General features: G+C 35.6%; 1 protein-coding gene across 1 annotated transcript in view; it reads left to right on the forward strand.

Moving 5' to 3' along the window:
* ACBD6 (acyl-CoA binding domain containing 6) overlaps positions 1 to 23,587 on the forward strand; it is a 228,953-nt gene that overhangs the window by 75,792 nt on the left and 129,574 nt on the right. The window contains exon 5 of the mRNA XM_007448515.1: positions 12,503 to 12,608. Coding sequence (XP_007448577.1) covers positions 12,503 to 12,608 — 106 coding nt within the window. The remainder of the gene's footprint in view (positions 1 to 12,502; positions 12,609 to 23,587) is intronic.

A 23,587-nucleotide genomic window follows, 5' to 3' on the forward strand; every position in this document is an offset into this window, starting at 1 on the left:
TTCTGAAGCTAGTTAATTGTTCTGTAGTATAATGGAGGAGATATAAGGTGAGGCTAAATTAAGTACAAAAAATTATGGAGCCTGGAATTCAAATGGTGGTTCCATCTCTTATTAGCTCTGTGACCTTGGACAAGTTACATATCTATAAAATGGGGATGATTATAGTATATTATGCTTTCTCATATAGCATTTTTGTGGATTATATGAATACTTATACATAGGCATCCTAGAATAGTATGTGGCACAAAATAAGTTACTTTGTAACTATCAGTTTTATTAGTATTGTTACTAAGCATAGAGTCCCCACAGTGGAGACTCAGGGCACAGGGCTGATGGTGGGAGCTAAAAGCACCTAACTATGGAATTAGGTACAGGTTGTTTGCTTTTGCAGAAGAAAATGGCAAATCGGGAAGGGAGACCAATGCTACTAGATCTGAGTTTGGAACTATAGAAACAAGAGAGTAACAGATCTTGTGACTCTGGTCTTGAGATCAGTTGTGTTTCATTTAAACTGCAGACTGGCAAAAAAAGCTCTGGTTAATAAGTATAGGGCTTTGCAAAGAGTCAAATGCTTCTGTACTACATATACTGACTCACTTAACAGGGAGTCACTTTCAGTGACTTGTATAACTGAGAAGGTTTCACCTCGACGTTGGCACATAAATTGAGAAATTAGGACATGATTTAAAAATACAGCAAATGAAACGTGTACAGTATCCAACCCACCCTGCAATAACATTTGATCTTCCCTGTTATATTTTGTAGTTTGATGCTATGTAATCTATCAGAATCTTATTAATCCCACTTACACAGGCAGCCATCTGGACCTTCTTTAAGCAAGACCAGACCAGTATACAACTAAAGTGATTGATGGACTCTGGAATTGATTAGTTGTCCTGTGAGACAAATGAACTCTTTTGGCAGAAAATACCAGAGGTCACTGCTGTGGTCAGACACAAGAGCCTGTAGATTTTTAAAGCGATGCTTTCATCATTGACTTATAAAGTTAAAATTTTTAAACCATAATAGATTTTGAAAATATTTTAGAAGTATTTTTCCACTGGTTGCTCTCTAGTCCTGAGTATAAAATGGTAAACTGTAAGTATAAAAAACTAGAATGAAAGTGATAATTTTATGCTTTAATTTTGTACTTTTGGTGAAAATATGAACTGAAATAAAAGTAGCATAAAATCCAGTCACTTACACATAAATTGTACTCTAAAATTTTCCTGAAAGAGATGTGATTGGAGAAAAAGCTACAACATAGCTTTGGTTTACATGGTTTAATGTGACTAATAGAATCAAATAGTATAAAATTTCATTTAGTTATTTATTCAAAGCTTCACATTGTTAACAACCTGTTTTTAACAAATCTATTTAAGAGTCTGAAACACCAAGAGTATGTATTACACATATTTTGTATTTAAAAAGTTGAGTATTTGGATTTTTATGCTTTTAGTAGGCTGAGTCATTCTGGGATACTACTGTCCTATTGATACCACTGTCCTTAGCACCAAAAAGATTATCCTGCTTCCCTCTATCTGTTTGGCTGGTAGTAGTGAAATCCTTCCCTGTTTCACTGTGTTGCCTATGATCAACATTGTGTTAACACTTTGGTGATAGGTGATAAAATGGATGACATATGTCTTGTTACATTCTGGTTATTCTTTGAGGTCTGCACAAGAGTGTATAGGCAAGTGGGCAACTCCCCCTTGAGAATGTCACTGCTCAGAATGAACTTGAGTTATGGATTTATTCAGCCTGTAAAACCTCAGCTGGCATAAATAATTGAGAAAGCAAAGGTTTGTCTGTGGTGCATACCTCAGGGACTCATGGCTCCCTTCCTTCTCTCTACTCCCTTTCTTATGAAAATGATCCCAGTTGCACTCCTAGATAATAACACACCAAGCAATTAAAAGCCATGGGTGGCTGGAGAGAGGAGAAAAGGTTTAGTTAATGAGCTTTTCCTCTTCCAGTGCCCATGAGAGCCTCAGGAATGACAAGGCGATTAAAGCGAAGAGATAATTATAGATTATGTGAAAATGGGTCCCTTGGGATGAGCAGGTCTTGACATAAACAATAACTGTTTTAAGAGTCTCCTGGCTCTCATATTCACCCTTTTCTTGCGTGCTTTATTTAGCTCCTGTGTGCTCAGCGTCATGATGCCAACCAAGCATATAGGCAGATCTACCTGTTTGCAGATCAACAGCCCTTTCTGAACAAGAGGTCATTCATCAACTAAAACCATCATCTTCTCTTCCTCTCTGCTTCTCTTCTTTCTTTTTCCTTTCGCATCATCCTTTTCCTCACTCTACCCCTTCTAATCTTTTCCTTTTCTCTTTCTTATATCCTTATCCGTATATAGTACCTATGAAATGCTAAGCACTTAGTCTTGTTTAAGCTATGGATATACTATGTTATAATAAAAGGTGGTTATATGTGTTACAGATAATATAAATAAATGTTTTCTCCTATTAAAATGCTTTACAGATATATTTAAAGAAAGATATTTTAAAAGTGTTAGCAAAGATGTAAGTTTTGTGTGATAGACAAAGTCATCTTCTTAATTCCCATTGAATTGTTACCAGCTATTCTCTCAATGCTGAAAGCAAGCAATTTTGGTTCATTTCATTGCTTTTCAATTTATGAGGTCTTTGCTGATTGCATTGTATGTATTAATAAATGCTGGTGTTTATTGAAGTTTGAGTTCTGTGTGAGAAAGGCATTGTTACATTAATTACATGGTTTTTATTTTAAAATTTTTACCTACTATAAAATTTTATATATTCATTAGATAAGTATTTTTAACAGTATTTCATGTAAAGTACGTCATTCCTAGGTCTATATGTCGTATTGGTCTTCTCTCTCACATCTCCTAACACATCAGAAATTCTGTTTCCTTCATGTTCAAAATAATCCAAATTCATCTGCTTCTCATTATCACTGCTATCATGCCTTTTGCATTACCATCACTACTCAAAACAGCCATCTTCTCTTGGCCAGGACACTACAGAACGATTTGCAAACTGGATTCCTCACTTCCTTTTCTGTCTCCTCCCCAGATTTATAACTCAAATCTCATAGCACTTTCCTGCATAAAATCCTGTAATGATTTCCTATAGCACTTAGGATAGAATTTTAAAATCCTTAACATGTCTTGCAGGGCCCCTCATTGTCTCATCTAATGCCAATTTCCCCCTCCCAACTTGTTCACTCTGCTCCAACCAATTAGCCTATTTTTATTTCCTTGAAGGTCCAATTAATATTTGTTAGGTAAATTGATGGAGAGTGTTATATGAATATGAAAAATGACTCCAGCTTAAAATATATGCTAAAATCTTAAGGTAATAGAAATGTCAGCTAATATATATTGACCACTTATTGTATGCTAGTAACTATACCACATGTGTTATATAATATTATTCCACTTAACCTTCAGAATGATCCTGTGAGATGTAGGTATTATTAATATCCCTGTTTTACAGATGAGGAAACTGAGACTCAAAGAGGTTAGGTTACTTGTCCAAGGTCACATGGTTAGTAACTCTGCTCTTAACTGTTACACTGTACTGCTTCTGAGATATTTGAGGAATCATTGTAATCTCCAATTATTGAAATTGAATTTGATAGTTGTTATTATATTAATATAGTGAGTATCTTCAGTTTACATTTTTAATTAAATTTCTTTTCCATTTAGTGTTTTTAAAAATGTGCTTCACTGGTAAAATTAGAGACTGTAGTCTTTCATTTATCAATATACTGATGATGATGTTTCCCTTAGATTAATTGTTTTTATTGATTTTAGACTTACCTTAATGGTTGAGAATGTAACTCATCTCTGTAGCCAAGGGATTCTATAGATTTTTCTGATGTGGGCACTGGTTTTAGAGGGATTGATCAGAACTGAACTATGTTTTTTCTCATGGACATTTAGAGTATCAGAAATTTTCAATCGACTTTTTTAGAGTTAACCAGGTTTTAACAGGTGAAAATGCATTTTTAGTAACTAGTATTTTTATAAATTATGCCTAAATAACTTTTCCAGTATAACAGGTTATCTACAAGAAGTACCTGGGGCATTGATCTTTCCTTTGTCATTGCTCGTTTGAAAAAATATGAGAAAAATATTTTAAAATGTAAGTGGTTTCATTTGAAGGGACCCTTATCAACATAAGTAAGATAGTAAATAGAACTTTTTATTTGAGGCTTTTAAGAATTTTATGGTCCTAGAACTAAATACATTACATATACAACGCAGTCTGAAAATAGTTATTACTTGGTGAAAGATGTTGCCATTACCACATAATAGGAAGTGGGAAAACCAACTGGTTATTTCCTATAACTATCTGAAACCAAGTGCGGATATAGTAACACTCTGAGTGGGAGGATTGTGATTCAATGTATATGAATTCTCTCATTCACTTATCCATTTGCCACTGTGTATTTGGAACCTCCCTTATTACTTTACTGATTAAAACACCATTGGTTTTAGAACACCATTATTTAAATACCATTAGGAAAAAGAAAGTCACTAATTAATTGTAAGATGCTGAAGGTTATAAGATCCATCAGAGATGTTAAAAATATGAAAAAAATTTGTGTTTACCAAGTTGTCAGTGAAATATGCCAACTTAGTAAACAATTTCTAGGTGTTTATTTGGTACCTAGGATTTCAAGAATTATTTTAAGAACAACTTAACAAACAACATAAAGCACTTTCTTAGTGCTTTGATCTCATTGCTAGGCTTCTCGAGCATTGTTACTGCTGAAGCAGTGTTTTGTCTCTTTCAGGACTTAAGACCAAAGTGTTTCAGAAAGGAGGTGCTATTTGTAAAAATTTACCTGAGGATCATAGTATAGACTCTCATTTATGGTCTTTGATAAGATTGAGACTCGAAAACAGTGTTTTATAAGGTGATACTAACATCTAAAATTTTAATTAGGTATTAATTAAAAGTGGAGATTTTTTAATATGCTAAGTATGACAACTATGACTACTATTTAATCCTTAAGTTAGGAGTTGACTTTACCTGCTTTGCTCCTTACACCAGCTTCCTTAAAAACCTTTGAGTAAGAATAGATTCTTTCAGGGAGAGAAAGAGCTGTAAGTAAAATTAAAATATGCCTGTATTTTTTTATATTTGTAAATTAAAACATGCTTTTTTAAAAAATACAGAGGGTAGCTTAATTTTTTTGTAGACATTTTATCTCAACTTCTAAAATATTAATGGTTTATAGTCATATCAAAAATTGTATAAAGATTTTATATCTGTATATATAAAATAAAGATTTTATATATATCTATACAGTTGATCCTTGAACAAGGTGCGGGTTAATCCAAGTATAACTTATAGTTGACCCTCCATATCCACAGTTCCTCTGCATCCGTGGATTCAACCAACCATAGAATGTGTAGGACTATAGTATTTACTATTGAAAAATATCCACGTATAAGTGGACCTGCACAGTTCAAACCTACATTGTTCAAAGGCCAACTGTATATCAAGGTTGTATAAAAAAGAATCAACAATAGGCTTTGTGCTTTGTATCTGGCGTACATAGTAGGATGTTGGAAATCATAGTCAAATGAGATCAGTGAGATGATATCATTGTTTCCTAACATTGTATTTGAACAGAAGAGTAATAACCCTTTACCTTTCTGATTGACAACTTCTGGTCACACATCCAACAAATAAATTAGGAACTTAAATTCCTACAAAGAAGTAGTATTCACCAACAGTACTGCTGAATTTTGTAAGACATGGGCAGGCTTTCATCCTTGAAAGATTGGCTCCTAAGGAGCTTCACAGAGTGGCTTTTTGGTGAAGCCAAAAGGTCAGGGTCCATTCTTCAATCTCAAAGATCTAAATAAAAGGCACATAGATGACCAGACCCTCAGAAACAATGTAACAGTAATAAAATTTATCTGAAACGGACGTGTAAACTAAATGGCTTATTTATTTACCAATATATACCTTTATAGTGATCCAAATGCTTTGATACCCTGTGTATCCTCAGCCTGAGTATTGAGGAACCCAGAAAGACAGGTGACCATTTGTGAATGTTAAATAGAGTGAGAGAAGGGGAATTATTTTTATTTATTTATTTATTTATTTTTGCAGTACACGGGCCTCTCACTGTTGTGGCCTCTCCCATTGCGGAGCACAGGCTCCGGACGCGCAGGCTCAGCGGCCATGGCTCACGGGCCCAGCCGCTCCGCGGCATGTGGGATCTTCCCAGACCAGGGGCACGAACCCATGTCCCCTGCATCGGCAGGCGGACTCTCAACCACTGTGCCACCAGGGAAGCCCGGGGGAATTATTTTTAGATTTGCTTTAGCCAAAGTCCTAATGGTGCCTCTAGAACAGACTGTCTCCCAGCAGAGAAATACCTCAGAATGTCTTTTTGCCTTCGATTAATTGTTTCTTTGGGGCAGTGTTCAAAATTGGCTTCACAGATTTTTGCTTCCTCCTATGGTTCATTGCTAACCATTGCTACCTCCTGCTCGTGGTCATTGTCTCACTGTTTTGTTTTTTTAGATGTGTTATGGTTAGTGTCTGAATCAGGTAGCTGTTCAAGTTATCTAGGAGACATTCTTTTCTCCTCTCATTAGTAGCTTTTATTTAGTTTGTTTAGCTAAATAAGAGGACAATTTTACTACCCTTTACTCCAGGTTTTGAAAGGTGGATAAATATTCTGTTCCCCAAATAATTTGTTACTAACATTTGTTACTTACGTTATATGCAGTGTACCAAGAAGGTTCTTTGTGATCTGTTGTCCACCTTATCCCTTTAACTTTATCTCCCAACACCCTGCCGTAACCAGTTGCTTGCAGTTCCCCTGAACACCTCATTTTGTTGTGCTTTTCCTTTTCTTCTGTTCTTCAGGATCCTTCAGTAACTTAGCTGGGTTGTCAGTTTATCCTTCAAGGCTAGGTTGTGATGTCAACTCTTCTGTAACACCTTCTTTGATCATCCTTGGTTGAAGGGCCCACTCCTTGGTTTGGGCCTCTACTTTATAGAATATTGAGTTAGAGCAGTGATATTTTAAAAACCTTTGCTGATGTAGTTCCTAAGAAAATTTTGGAAGACTATTTATTCCCTTTTATATTTTTATGATAGCATCTAAAATTTTTATTTAAAAATCTAAATAATTGCAAAGGGCATAATTTCTGGCATTTTGTAAATAATGGAATTTTAAAATAGATTACTGTTTTTAGATGTATCCAGTAGAATCTAAATACTATAATGAAATCCATTTTTAAAAACACATCAACATGTTACCATTGAGGGAAACTGGGAAAATACTACCAGCTCTCTGTATTATTTCTTACAACTGTACATGAAGCTTTAATTGTCTTGAAATAGAAAGTTTAATTAAAATAAATAAAATTCTGATCTTGATTTTAAAATATAGAATAAGGTCTTTAATAGTTAGAAATTTTACATCATTCCTTTTTCTCCTTTAATTGTACTTCTCCCACACAATTTTATTTTAAAGCAATATATTTTTGTGTAGTCTTAGTACACTATCAATTCTTTGCAACAGAAATATGTATTAAGTTGGAATTGTTAAAATTTTAATTTTCTGTGATGCAGAGGCTTTAAGCATTAAATTTTTCTCATTTGAATTATAACATTTCTATACAGCTGATCAACATTCATTATACATTTTGTTAAATAATTATTAAGCATAAGTAAAATTTTATTGGAAACGTGTCTTAAAATTTTATTGGAAATGTGTCTTAATGTTAAAAATAGTTTATTTAACAGATGAATATTTTATTAGAATGAGACAGAGTTCAGCATTGTTTTTTTTTTTAATTTATTTTTGGCTGCGTTGGGTCTTCATTGCTGCTCACGGGCTCCCTCTAGTTGTGGTGAGCGGGGGCTACTCTTCATTGTGGTGCGTGGGCTTCTCATTGCAGTGGCTTCTCTTGTTGTGGCGCATGGACTCTAGGCACGTGGGCTTCAGTAGTTGTGGCTTATGGGCTCTAGAGTGCAGGCTCAATATTTGTGGTTAACGGGCTTAGTTGCTCCACGGCATGTGGGATCTTCCCAGACCAGGGATTGAACCCATGTCCTCTGCATTGGCAGGTGGGTTCTTAACCACTGTGCCACCAGGGAAGTCCTAGCATCAGGTCTTTTTTGTTTTATTTTACCTCTTCCATCCTCTAACCTTAGTTGTAGGAGGGCTTCCCAAAACCAGTTTTTCACCAAAATTGTCCCTTTATTTGGTGCCATGGACAGTTTATATCTTGGGGAAGTACAACCTGGGATTAATTTTTTTTCCCAAACCTTTCCTAGCACAGTGGACTCTTGTATGACATGAGTTTGATCTGCGCATGTTCACTTACATTTTTTCACAAAATATGTGCTACAGTACTACACAATCCACGGCTGATTGAATCCTTAGATGGAGAACCCCCAGATACCGTGGGCTGACTGTAAAGTTAGTTGGTGGATTAACCATTAACAGTTATTTTTGACTGTGGGGGGCCGGTCTGTATATTCGTTAAACAGAGTACGTTTAAGCAAAAGAGTAACAGATTTAATTAATAGTCATTTGCTAAATCTTAGTAAAGTCTTTTGGTTATGTTTCCTAGAAGTATACCATAGTATGGCGAAAGGTGTGTGCTTTTCTTTTATGAACTAGGAGAATGGTTGAGCAGGGGGAATGTTGAAAAGGGGAATGGCGATGAAATATTTACCACAGGAACTTTTTCAGGTAGATCAGTTTAGGAAAGAATGTGTTTATTTAGAAGTTTAGCTGAAATTGATTCTATTAAAATTTTCCATTCCTGCATATTCTTTTGGGTCTTTCTGTACCCCCAAGAGCCCGCAGGTGCACATTCCTTGATTTGAGGAATTTGTGGCATTCGTTTATATTTGTTTAAGTATTGGCTTACCCTTCTTTGTGTTTTCATTCATTCAATAAATACTTTTTGTCTGTTTACTGGAATACTGTTTTTATATTTGATTGCCAGTTGCTTGATAAATACATGAATTGAATTGAAGTGTTTACTGAATGTGTCTATTAAATAGTTAGATTTCTGAGCTAGCCCCATAAATGTGTTTTTTAATTCTGTGAAGTAGATGAAAAGTAGTTAAATGGACTTTAGATGGCTTGCCATCTTTAGAGGGCTAACTCTCTGAAATAGTCTTTTGACAGGAAAATGCAGTCTTTGTAGAAAGTGATGCAGATAGCATTTTTAGGAGTGGGCAAGAATCTCTTCTTCCCGTGATTCTGATGAAAGACAGCTATACTTAAACACCATCCTTCTCTTCCACAAGTGTGTACCCTTATATTTCAAAAGAATTTCAAAGAAAGCCAGTGGTGTTTTTCATTCAGATAAATGTATTTTCTGTCAATTTTAGGAAATTTGGAGTAATCTAAAGAGAGTCCTGTGCTATGATAATATGGGGTGTTCTTGAGGGTAGGTAGCATCATGAAAATAATTCATACTCATCTGTAGATAGTGGATATGATAATTTTGTCACTCACATTCATCAGAGAGAAGGAAAAAGATAACCGGGTAACAATCAAAAGAGAAGGGAAGATAAAGTGAGAAGATGTAGAAGGGCACTAACATTTATTAAGGCTCTACCGTATTTAGTAATGGTTGAATTTGTTTACACCTGTTGTTTCGTTTAAGTATAGATATACAGAGAAAAATTGCCTGTGGAAGACTGTATTAACTGGGAAATACAGAGGGAAAAAGACAATATGATTTGTGTATTGTACATAATCTTGTTGGGGGCAAGAAAGGAGATAACGGAAAGATGTTACTCCAGATATTTCTCCATTTTGGCCACTAGGTGGTGATGTTGTATAAAGACAGCTTGGTTACTGGCAAGTAAGATAGTTAAAACTTGAAGTGGGGATAGATAACTATATTTAACAACTAAGCCCAAGAGTATCACTTAATATTTTGTAATATTAGTCACACAGCTTTGTAGCACATTTGTGGTGACTTTTATTGACTTTCCCATTTTATATTTAATTTACATTGTGTACTCTACCCTGAAGTATTTTATAAATACCTCTGTGTGCCTAACATACTTAGCAATGATAAACTGCAGTTGATAAGCAGGTATACAGATGAAAAAGTGCCCCGACCTCCAAAAAATTCACATACCAAAACAAAATAATTGATATAAATGATACATATAAGAAACATTGAGAATATATTAAGCAATATAAACATTTTAAATAATATTGCTTATGGCATAAGTGTACGTGCACATTTGGAATTAAGGAAAAAGGACCACACAGAAGGTCCTCCCATCTCTGAATTATTCTTGCATTTTACTGGGTATGGGTAACCTACATCCCAAGGATCCTCCATACTTTCCTTTCTGTGTCCCACCACCAACTCCCCATTATTTTCAAATCCAAAACAATTGGTGAGTAGTGTATTTTTTATTATGACTTAAAATGACGCAATACTTTCTCTTACAGTTGAAGTTTCTGCCTCTTGATTTAGAGGGGTCTCTGTTATTGTATTGAAGGAAAATAGGTCCCTCTCTTTCCCAAGTCAGAATGCTGAATGCACTTTTTCATAGAAAGTATTTTTTGTGATAGTTAAATATAGCTAAAATACTATTATATGCAGCCTTAATTTAAAAAATCAGACTTCTCCTTTCAGGGGTTTTGGCCTCAGACTTCACTATTTTCTTCCAGAATAAGTGATCTGGAAAAGCATTTTCTCTTTTGCAAAAGAACATTTTCAAGAGACCCTATTTTTTTAAAAAACATGATTTTTTTCCTGGAAACTTAGCTCATTTTCTCCAGCTTGAAGCAGGCTGTTTCTCCTCTGTATTCTGATAGACCTTTTTAAAAATCCAATTTTACCTTATGTTAATGGTATATAGATTTTTATCATCTCAACCATACTGTACATGTATTGAATGCAGAGTTTCTTGCTTATCCTTATCATCTCTTATCAACAGAATCTTGTCCAGTGCCTTGCGTGTAGTAGGTGCTCAATTAAATACATGACATGCGTAAGGAAGGCTTAGACTGTTAATGCCAAAGTAGTGTGTTTTAAGTTAATTACCTATGACTAGAAATAACTTTTTTTTTTTTTTTGCGGTACGTGGGCCTCTCACTGTTGTGGCTTCTCCTGTTGCGGAGCACAGGCTCCGGATGCGCAGGCTCAGCAGCCATGGCTCACCGGCCCAGCCGCTCTGCGGCATGTGGGATCTTCCTGGACCGGGACACGAACTCGTGTCCCCTGCATCGGCAGGCGGATTCTCAACCACTGCGCCACCAGGGAAGCCCCCTAGAAATAACGTTTTATAGGGTATAAGGTATTGGCTTTTAAGATAGAAGGACTCCTATGGTCAGATGCTTTTTTTCTGATGAATGGAAGCTATGGCCTTACAGGTTGTAGAATATACTAGTTATAATGTTTGAAACTCAAATTGCATTATTTTATGCCTGTTTAGAAAGTGTAGAACAGTTTCATTATTAATATTCCAAATTACTGATCTTTTGGGAATCACAGATCCTTTTGAGAACCTCACTGAAGCTACTTCCCCCTTCCCCACCTACCCACTGCCAACACAGTCAGAAAAATGCATTATGCATTTGCACAGGTAATTCTGTATACTATTTTAGAGAACTCATAGACCTCATGTTAAGAACTTCTGCTTTAGATTCTGGAAGAGACTACAGCTTACTAATTGAGATGTAGCTTGATATAATAGAAAAATGGCCTATATGCAAAATCAGTTGATCTGAGTGAGTTCTAGCTCTTATTCTGCCCTTGATAAATGTGATGCCATTTGACAGGTCATATAACCTCTCCTTACCTTATTTCTTTATCTGTGAAGTGAAGCAGCTGTTGGATAAGATTAAGTGAATTAGTACATTGATATGCTTAGAATAGTGCTGAGTACATACTGTGCTTCCCAGTCTTTTTTATTATCTCATGAAGGACTTCTGAATTTGGTGATGCTCTAATTATCTTTCCCTTAAGAAAATTACTTCAGTGTGTGTGTATATATGTTCGTGTTGTGTGTGTAATTTCTTAAAAACTTGGATAGCAACCAACTTATCATTCTGTTATTCTGTAAGAGAAGTAGTAAGCTGTGTCCTGGTCTTTTGCTACCTCTGTACAGGCAACAGTAAATGACCTTCTCACTGCAGTGCTACAATTGAAAATTCTGAGTCAGAGGATATATGTGCCTGTCAGTGTATAAAAGTAACTGGGGAGAGAAAGAGCACTGAGAAAATCTACTCAAGATGTTATATTACTGTACTAGTGTAACTTGTTAAAGCAGATGAAGCTCTTCTGTATAATTATAGTTGCTAGGAACTTTAGTCTTTTCAGAGATTGGATGTATTACGTCTTACTGAAAGTCCAGTATTGTTCATGTAAAATTATTTATAAAAACAGATTCCATTAATGTTTGCAGCAAACAGATTGTATTAAAAATACGTAACATTTATGTATTACCTAGTAAGACAAACACTATTGTTTTTTTACTCTAATTAGGGAAGAAGACAAAAACATATTTGATTACTGCAGGGAAAACAACATTGACCATATAACCAAAGTCTTCAAATCAAAAAACGTGGATGTGAATATGAAAGATGAAGAGGTATGAAAAACATGTCCTGTTAATTATTTTCTTATGCTTTGTTGTTCTGCCCCAGTGCTTTTTTCCTACACAGCAGGCCTCTGAACTACAACTCAAACCACATTATGGTTAAGAGTATATCAGAATATCTAAATGAGATGGTATCACCCAGTTAAGATACTTTCTGTATCTGTATCCATCATATTTCTGTCCATTATAGAAGTTACTAGCTGAAACTTGCAGCAGGAAAATAACTTACATTTGTTCATGTTAAAGGGAGAGACTATTAACATATTTATGTGAAATCTATAGGTAATATTAAACTATTTGTAAATAGCTTTAGTATCTTCTATCATTATACCTGAAACAAGTATATTATCCTTTGCCCAGTAACTGTATTTCTAGAAAACTGTCAAAATTTTGGTAAATCCAGTCATTTAAATGCAGGCCTGCTATTTAAAGGGATCCTATACTAAATTATTTTGTAAAATATATTACTTATTAATTTATTTATTTTGTGAATAAAACTGTTCACATATTGAGCTTAAACTGTCCCTGAATTATAGTTGTTTAAAAAGGAGCAAAATTTACTAATCACTTTTAATCATTTTTCTCATTCTTTGATAATGCAGTGAAGATGATCAAAATGACCAGAAGGTGGCAATTGTTAGGAAGAGGACATGCAGTGATTGTAGATGATGCGTAGAGTAGATGATCAACTTCTGTTAATTGAGGGCTCTCTGTACAGGTTAGCCCTTAATATTATCTCACTTTTAGGCAGCATCTTTCCTATAATATATTTTCAGTGACATCTGGAACTGAAAATGTAAGACTGTAATTCTACAGTAAAGTTTGTTCTCCTATAAATAATGAATGGAGTCAAGAAAGATGTCGCTAGAGAAAAGTGGAAGCCAGATTGTGAAACAGTAACACCGGCTCTTCTGATTCCCACTTGGGTTTTCTTTTGCCTTTCAGCATCAGAATACATTTTATTTTAGTCAGTCAGGCACGATTGCTTCTCTTGATTTTATTGTCGTTTTTAATGTTTGTGCACATGAGTTAAGATTTTTATGAAGTTAATACATGTAGATAGTTCAGAGGAAATCAAATAGTACTATAAGTCTTACAACAAAAAATGTACTCCCTTATCTGCATCCTTCTCACATTTGATTCTAGTTCCCTTGAGGCAAAAACTTTCAGTGCTTTTAGTTGTTTCTTTTGCAATTTACCCACATAATTCTAAATAATATACTTGTATCTCTTGGTTTTGCAAATCTAAACATTATTGATTTTCTTCTATGTTATATTAGGATTTAGCTCTTTTACTCAGCTTCCCCCCCTCTCTCCCCACCCTCTTAACATAGTTATATCACAATTTTTAGTGTCAGTTTTCTGATTGCATCTCTATTATATCAGTGTTTTTATTATTATTACAAATTATACTACAATTAATGTAATATAGTCAATTATGATTACAATGTAACTATATTATTATGACTATGTAAATATTGTTTGTTGCTGAGCTACGGACTGTACTATGTGTATTAGTCAGCTTTTGCTGTAGTAAAAACAAAACAAACAAAACCCCAAATTTCAGTGGCTAACAACATTTATTTCTTGCTCATATTTCAAAAGCCTTGGAAACAGTTGAGACTCTGCTGGCTTCTACTAGCCTTGTTTGTGCTCAGTTCATCTTGATTTCATGTGTCTTCTCATTCTGAGATCTAATCCCAGTGGATAGACCCTATATGGGGCAGACAATAAAGGCAGATAGAACCAGACCCCACAAATACATTTAAAGCTTTCCTTGGATGTAGCATGTGTCACATCTACTCACATTCCTTTGTCTAAAACAAGTCACAAGGCCAAGCCCCAGGTCACTATAGTAGGAAGTCTGCTTTGGTTGCAGGGAAGCAAGGCAAGGGTGGAAAGGGAATGAATAAATTATATAATTATGAATAATGCAATCTACATACCATGGTACAACATTTTGATTTTCTTAAGGTTAATAATGGCCTCTTTTTTTTTTTCCTTGGTCTTCTATGTTCCTATTGCAATTCTTTCCTCAGATTGCCCAGTAGAGGTCTTCTCTGTACAGTCAAGCGCATCGGGTAATCAATCACATGGGTGTTTTAGCAAATATCCCTCTGGAACCCTCCATCCTTCTTCATCTCTAAACTGGACTGGTTGTTCTCTAGGCCTCTCACATAGATGTCATTCTGGGATTATGCTTTACCACTGTCTTTGGAATTCTCTTCTCCTTTTTCCTGGATTTTTCTGTTTTGTGGATCCCAGGTCTGCATCTTTTATTGTTTACGTCTGTGGTTTGATGGAGTGTCTCCTCCACTAGCGTCCTCTTTTATTTATTTCCTGGTTTTGAAGGAGCATTTCCTTTAGTAGCTTCCTGGGTAAATGTTTTGAGATCTTCCTTCTTGAAAATGTTTCTGTCAGAGCTCTTGGTGTATTCCATATGCTCAATAAAGATTTGATGAATTATGAGTGAATGAATGATTGAATGAATGAATAAGCAGAAGCAGCATAGTATAATGGTGATGAGCTGGACTACCTGGGTCTGAGTGCTAGCACTGTCACTTCCTAGCTATATGACCTTTGTCAAGTTTATTCTGTCTCAGTTTCCTAATGTGTACAATGGGAATAATAATAGTACCTGTGTCAGAATTGTTTTGAGTATATAAGGCACTCAAGCAGTACCTGAAACACACATGCCAAGCACTCGAATGTTAGCTGTCTTGATTATCCTTAGTGAATAATATGAATGAAGGAGGATGATATAATGAAGAAATGAAGAAACCACAACTGTATTTTGTAAAGACTTAGTTTTTTTTTTTTTTTTTTTAAGAGCAGAGCAGTTTTAGGTTTTATAATAAATTTGAGAGGAAGGTACAGAGATTTCCCATATGACCCAACATTATTAACATGGTACTTTTTTTTTTTAAACCAAGGATGAACCTACATTGATATATCATTATCCAAAGTCTATAATTTACTTTACGGTTCCTCTTGGTGTTGTATATTCTATGTATTTGGACAAATGTATAATGAAATATTCATCATTACTGTATCATACAGACCCTTCACTGCCCTAAAAATCCTATGTGCTCTGAATATTAATATCCCCCACTCCCCTGGCAACCACTGATCTTTTGGTTGTCTCCATAGTTTTGCCTTTTCCAGAAGGCCATATAGTTGGAATCGCATAGTATGTAGTCTTTTCAGATTGGCTTCTTTCACTTAGTAATATGCATTTGAGTTTCCTCCATATCTGATGGCTTGAGAGCTCGTTTCCTTTCAGCACCAAATAATATTCCATTGTCTAGACGTACCATAGTTTATTTATCCATTCACCTCCTGAGGACTTTTCTTGGTTGCCTCTGAGTTTTGGCAATTATGAATAAAGCTGCTATAAACATCCATGGGCATGTTTTGTGTAGACGTAAGTTTTCAGTTCCTTTGGGTAAATAACAAAGAGTACAATTTGTAGATGGTATGGTAAGAGTATGTTTAGTTTATTAAGAAACCACCAAATTGTCTTCCATAATGGCTGTGCCATCTTGTATTCCTGCCATCCATGAACGATGCTCTTTTGTTAGGTACATACACGTTAAGAATAGTTACATCTTCTTGGAGAATTGACCTCTTTATCATTATGTAATACCGTTCTTTATCTCTCATAACTTTACTTACTTTGAAGTTTGCTCTGACTGAAATTAATATAGCTAATCCTGTTTTCCTGTTGTGTGTTAGCATGGTATTTTTTTGTCTGTCCATTTACTTTTAATCTATATGTGCCTATATATTTCAAGTAGGTTTCTTATAGACAGCATATTGTTGGGTTGTGTTTTTGATCCACTCTGACAATCTGTCTTTAATTGGTACAGTTAGGCCATTGACATTCAAAGTGATTACTGATATAGTTGGATTAATATTTACCATATTTGTTACTGTTTTCTATATGTTGCCCTTATTCTTTGTTCCTGTTTTTGCCTTCCACTCTTTTCCTGCCTTTTGTGGTTTTAATTGAGCATTTAATATGATTCCATTTTCTTTCCTTTCTTAGCATATCAGTTATGCTTTTTTTGACCTTTTATAGTGGTTGTCCTAGAGTTTGCAATATACATTTATAACTAATCTAAGTCCATTTTCAAATAACATGATACCATCATGGGTAGTGTGAGTGCCTTATAAAAACAAAATATTCCTAATTCCTCCCTCCTGTCCCTTGTATCATTGCTGTCACTCATTTCACTTACATAAAAGCATACATAAGCATGTATATATGCATACTATATATGCGTGTTTGTATATTAGTACACACATAAGATATATATGATACATAAGCATGTATAATCAAATACATTGTTGCTATTATTTTGAACAAACTGTTATCTTAGATCAATTAAGAGTAGGAAAAATAAAAGTTTTTATTGTACCTTCACTATTCCTGCTTTGATGCTCCTCCTTTCTTTATGTAGATCAGTTTCTGACCTACATTATTTTCCTTCTCTCTAAAGAATTTCTTTTAACATTTCTTGCAAGGGAGGTGTATTGGCAACATATTTCCTCAATATTTGTTTGAGAAAGTCTTTATTTCTCCTTCACTTTTGAAGGATAATTTCTCAGGATACAGAGTTCTAGGTTAGCAGGGGTTTTTCCTCAACAGTTTAAATATGTCACTCCACTCTCTTCTCGCTTGCATGGTTTCTGAGGAGAAGTCTGATGTAATTCTTATCTTTGTTTCTCTATAAGCAATATGTTTTTTTTCCTCTGGCTTCTTTCAGGGTTTTTCTTTATCTTTGATTTCCTGTAATTTGAAAGTGATATGCCTAGTGTAGTTTTTGAAGCATTTTGCTTGGTGTTCTCTGAGCTTCCTGGATATGTGGCTTGGTGTCTAGCATTAATTTGAGGAAATTCAGTCATTGTTTCAGGTATTCATCTGTTCCTTTCTCTGTTTCTTCTCCTTCTGGTATCCCCATTATGCATACATTGTATCTTTTGTATTTGTCCCATAGCCCTTGGATATTCTGTTCTGGGTTTTCTTTTTTTTTTTTTCCCCAGTCTTTGTTCTCTTCACTTTTCAGTTTTTGAGGATTCTATTGATATATCTTCTAACTCAGAGATTCTTTCTTCAGCCATGTCTGGTATACTAATAAGCCCATCACAGGCATTTTTAAATTCTCTGTTACAGTGGTTTTATTATCTCTATCATTTCTTTTTGGTTATTAGGATTTCCATTTCTCTGCTTACATTGTCTGTCCTTGCATGGTGCCTGCTTTATTCATTAGAGCCCTTAGCATATTAATCATAGTTGTTTTAAATTCTCAACCTGATAATTCCAACATCTCTGCCCTGTTTCATTCTGATGCTTACTCTGTTTCTTCAGTTTGTGGATTTTTTGCCTTTTGGTTTGTCTTGTAATTTTTACTGATAGCTGGACTTGATGTATCAGATAAAAGGAACTGCTATAAATAGGCCCTTAGTAATGTGGTGGTGAGGTGCTGGGGAGAGAAAGTGGTTTTTTTGTTTGTTTTTTCCTTTTTTTTTCTTTTTTTGCGGTACACGGGCCTCTCACCACTGTGGCCTCTCCCGTTGCGGAGCACAGGCTCCAGACACGCAGGCTCAGCGGCCATGGCTCACGGACCCAGCCGCTCCGCAGCATGTGGGATCCTCCCAGACCGGGGCACGAACCCACATCCCCTGCATCGGCAGGCGGACTCCCAACCACTGCGCCATCAGGGAAGCCCGAGAGAAAGTGTTCTATGGTCCTATGGTTCGGTCTCAGTTTTGTAGTGAGCCTATGCCCCTGGACTGGGAATCTCACAAATGTTTCTCATTTTTTTTTTTTCCCTCCCCCTTTAGTTGGGACAGAATGGCTAGAGTGGACTGGAGTTGGGTATTTTCCTAACCCCCAGGTCAGTTAGGCTCTGATAATACCGCAACAGGTTAGGTGCTGGTTAACCAGTTTCTCCTGAAGGCAGGCGGTTTTGAGAACAATAGAGCTTTGGCATATTTCAGAATGGTTAATTTCCCCTTCCCCTGCCAGAATCATGAGGGGATGTTTCTCTGACATTTATTGTGGGAACCTCTCAAGCTCCTAGAAGTAAATCTCACACTATTGCGGGGGTGCGGATAGAGGGATTGAGTAGATGCCCTTGGAGTTTTTAACCCTCAGAGTTGTCTGCACTGTGCCTCCAGCAATTAATTAATTACAGTCAGGTTTTCTTACCTGGCTCTGGTTCCCCAGGTGGTTTCCACTTGTGAGGCTCTGCTCCAGGATGTCGAATTCACCTATCTGTCTCTCTAGTCTCAGGGGCAGTGGTTTGCCCTGTGTGTTTCCCTTTCTTATGGATCTAAGAATTGTTGATTTTTTCAGTCTCTTCAGCTTTTCTGTTTGTTAAGATGGAGTGGCAACTTCCTAGCTCCTTATATATGGAACTGGAAACGAAAAGCCCACTTAACTTTTCACGGTCACTTTTTCACTGGAAATGATTGTGTATGTACTATATTATCCCTGTTAGAATTCTCCATCTTTCAAATAATACTATTTTATACAGTGTGGGTTATAGTTTACAGAGTACTTTCCCCATATTTACAACTCTGTAAGGTACTTTCACTTATTACCGTGTTGTCTTTACAACAGCCCTGTAAGGTAGATGTTATCCTTATTTCACAGACAGGAACTATTTCAGAGATGTACACTTTACTTGTTCCAATACATACAACTGCTAAGTGGAAATGCAGGTCTGAGAGAGTGTTCTTTTCACCACTGGATTTAAGAAGGATAATCAATTTCCAGTCGACCCTGCTACTGTTGTGCTCTGATTTGCAACAATTTCTTTTATAAAATAGTCAAATCCACCTGTGACCTCTGCAGGTATCATTGGGCAACAATGATAGGGTTAAAATAAATGTCTAGAACTCAAATAGCTTGCACTAAACAACACCATTTTTGTGTGAAAATAAAAGTAACACTTGTAAAATATCTTGCTTCTGTCATTTAGTGACTTTGATATAGTACGGTTTCCCAGGTCTTCCAGTTTGTTACCCATGCAGCTGCCTTTCCCCCAAGTCTGCCAGAACACTTGTGTTTCCATGAACAGATGAAGTGCTTACACATTCATAGACTGAGACGCCCAGAATTCAGTTGGGTTCTCTCATTGCTCCAAGCAGATTTCTGCCCTTTCAGCCATGACAACTCAGGCTGGGCTCTAAATACTGATGGCAAGTCCTTTTATTATTAATCAGGGATTCGTATGAATTAATTTAAGCACGTGAGGGAGGTGGGAGCTTAAAATTAACATCCTAAATAAAATAAAGGGTACTGCTTCATGACACTTAAAGTTCTAGCAAATAAAACAAGTTTGCAAGCTTTGATGATGGATTAAAAGTATATAATCTCAAAGTTAAGTTGCTAGCTAAATACTTTTAACCCCTTTATCAGAAAAAAGACATTTCCCTACTATAATAAGTTGGGTAACAATTACAATTTTAAAAGGACATCCTGGTCTTCTAGGTGTTTGTCTAATATTTGAGCTTGAATTATTTCATTACTCATTGCCTAAGATTCTTTGGAATGGTATATGACTTTATTTAAAATGTTCATTCAGCAGATTCAGTCCAATTTCAGTCTTTTCCTGAGATGATTAAAAATTACATTTATTGCACTTAAAATTTTTTGTGAGCACATAGAGAAATTTTAATTATAGTCATAACATGATAAGCCACATTTGCACTCCCACATATTGAAATAAACATAATTATTATATTGCCTAAAATGCTTAGATTTGAATCTATAGCTATCATAGCACATGAACATATATATATATATATATAATGCCTTTTAAATAAAATATTCCTATTCTATAATGAAGTTATTTTATTATGCACAAGTATAGTTCCTGGTGTGTATCTTTTATTTAAGTTGTAATTGCTACAGATATAGTAAGGCATATATTTCTAATTCAAGAAAATTGCGTGGTGTTTCCTACTGATATGGTAATTAGGACGCTGTCTATATTTCATGTAATAAAAAAAGTTTTGTAGTTATACTTACTATTCAGGACGCTATAGGTTCCAAGTTTATAGCATCATGGTGTTCTGTTTACTCATTTTTTATTTAAATTACAGCTTTTATTAAATTTTTTAATCATTTGCAGAAATGTTTGGAAATTGAAGTGTAGATAATATGAAATGTGAAGATCTAAAAGCTTATACATTTTTTAAAATGGTGCTTCAATTTTTATTTTTTGAGTCAGTTAATATAACTTCACACATGCCATATATTTATAGTTCTTCCAAGAAAATATCTTGGATGATTTAAATAATTTATAAAGTATACTTAATATATGAACAGAATATTTCTTATCAATCATCAGGCACATATTATGTCTGCACAATTCTTGTCACACAATTTATTTCTCAGATCAGTGCCATATACAGTAGACACTGAATACATGCTTCTTAGTGATATTTAAATAATATTTTATTTATTTCTAATTAATTTATTTTTGGCTGTGTTGGGTCTTCCTTGTGGTGGGCGAGCTTCTCATTGCGGTGTCTTCTCTTGTTGCGGAGCACGGGTTTTAGGTGCGTGGGCTTCAGTAGTTGTGGCGCATGGGCTCAGTAGTTGTGGCGCACAGGCTCTAGAGCGCAGGCTCAGTAGTTGTGGTGCATGGGCTTAGTTGCTCCGTGGCACGTGGGATCTTCCCAGACCAGGGCTTGAACTCATGTCCCCTGCATTGGCAGGCGGATTCTTAACCACTGTGCCACCAGGGAAGTTCCTTAAATAGTATTTTAAACTTTTACATTAATTTAAATTTGTTTTAGAACAAATGTACCAGTATAATAATATTTGAATGAATTAGATGACATTATTCCAGTGCAGCTATCATCACTCCCCCCAGAAACATTCATACAATTCATTGGTTTTTCCATAGATTTTTGTCTAATACACTCAAAAATTCCTCTTTTATTGAGCTGCTACTTTAGTTAAGTTCTTTCTGTCCTTTTGAAGGTCTAATTTTATACCATTTTCCATATGTTTATTGATTCTTTCAAATACTTTGAAGAAGATCACCTTTCTCTTGACTCCATTCCTTTATGCACTTGCTTTGTTTTAAATTTGTGGCTCATGTCAGAATACAGTTTACATGCTTTTGGTTTGAGAAACTGCTGCAAAATCTGGTAAAACTGACAGTACTAACCTAACAGAAGCCAAAGGTTTTAGAGGCAGAGTCAGTGTACTAAGGCTCAATTTATGCTTCTATTTAAGAAAGGAAGGAAAAAATGCATCCTCTTAAATAACTTTCTACACTTGAGTATATGTTAGTTTGGTTATGTAGTTGATTAACATATTAATTTGAAGGAACTTTGTTTATTCACACTAATAATTGGGAAATGCATTCTAAACTGTCAAATTATGTTCATTTGTATTAATACGGGCAGCACCATTTAAAAATCAAGCCGGGCTTCCCTGGTGGCGTAGTGGTTGAGAGTCCGCCTGCCGATGCAGGGGACACGGGTTCGTGCCCCGGTCCGGGAAGATCCCACATGCCGCGGAGCGGCTGGTCCCGTGAGCCATGGCCGTTGAGCCTGCGTGTCCGGAGCCTGTGTTCCACAACGGGAGAGGTCACAACAGTGAGAGGCCTGCGTACTGCAAAAAAAAAAAAATCAAGCCTATGGTAATACTTTACAGCAGAAACTCGTACTTAATGCAGAATGAGAAAATAGTGAAAGTCATTTAAATCTTATGAGCTTTGGCAGCATACTTTTTTTTGATTTTTTTATCATGGTAAAAGATACATAACAAAATTCACAGATTTAACCATTTTCAAGTGTACAGTTCACAGATTTAACCATTTTCAAGTGTACAGTCATTAAGTACTTTTACATTGTTTAACCATCACCACCGTTTATCTCCAGAACTTTTTCATCTTCCCCAACTGAAATTCTGGACCTATTAAACACTAACTCCTCATTCCTCCCCTTCCCACAGCCCCTTGCAGCCACCATTCTACTTTCTGTGTCTATGAATCTGACTACTCTAGGTACTTCGTGTAAATGGAATCATACAATCATACACAAGCTGTCTTGAGACTGGCTTATTTCAGTTAGCATAATGTCTTCAAGGTTCATCCATGTTATAACATGTCAGAGTTTCCTTTTTAAAAATGAATGATATTTGTATGTATATACTGCATTTTGTTTATCTAAATATCCATCTGTGGACAGTTGGGTTGCTTTCATATTTTGGCTATTGCGAAAATGCGGCTGTGAATGTGGGTGTGCAAATTTTTGTTTGTTTTTTTCCAACACTTTATTATGAAAATTTGTAAACATACAGGAAAGTTGAAAGAATTTTACAGTGAACATCTATATCCCTACCACTAGATTCTACCACTAGTTATTTTACTCTGTTTGCTTTATCAATATCTAGCCATTTCTCTGTCCATCCATCAATTGATCTATGTTTTTGATGCATTTCAGAGTATTTTATAGACAATAAATTTTCTTCTAAATGCTTCAGCATACATATCATTAACTAGAGTTCAATATTAGTTTGGTTCTTCTTTTAAGGTAACATGTATATATACAGTGAAATGCACAAATCTGAAGTGCACATTCAATTAATTTTGACAAATGCACACACATACCTATGTAACCAAAACTCATGTCAAGATATAGAACGTTACTGTCACCCCAGAAAATTCCCTCATGCCCCATCCCAGGTGGTTCTTTCTCCTAATTGTACAAAGGTAACCACTGTTCTGATAATTCTTCTACCATAGATTGGTTTTGCCTGTTCTAGAACTTTATATACATGGAATCATAATATGTACTTTTTTGTGTAAGGCTTCTTTCATTTAGCATAGTGGGTTTTTTTTTTTTTGCGGTACGCGGGCCTCTCACTGTTGTGGCCTCTCCCGTTGCGGAGCACAGGCTCCGGACACGCAGGCTCAGCGGTCATGGTTCACGGGCCCAGC

Source organism: Lipotes vexillifer, unplaced genomic scaffold (assembly GCF_000442215.2).
Source record: "Lipotes vexillifer unplaced genomic scaffold, Lipotes_vexillifer_v1.1 scaffold76, whole genome shotgun sequence".
In the NCBI taxonomy this organism is placed as follows: Eukaryota; Metazoa; Chordata; class Mammalia; order Artiodactyla; family Lipotidae; genus Lipotes; species Lipotes vexillifer.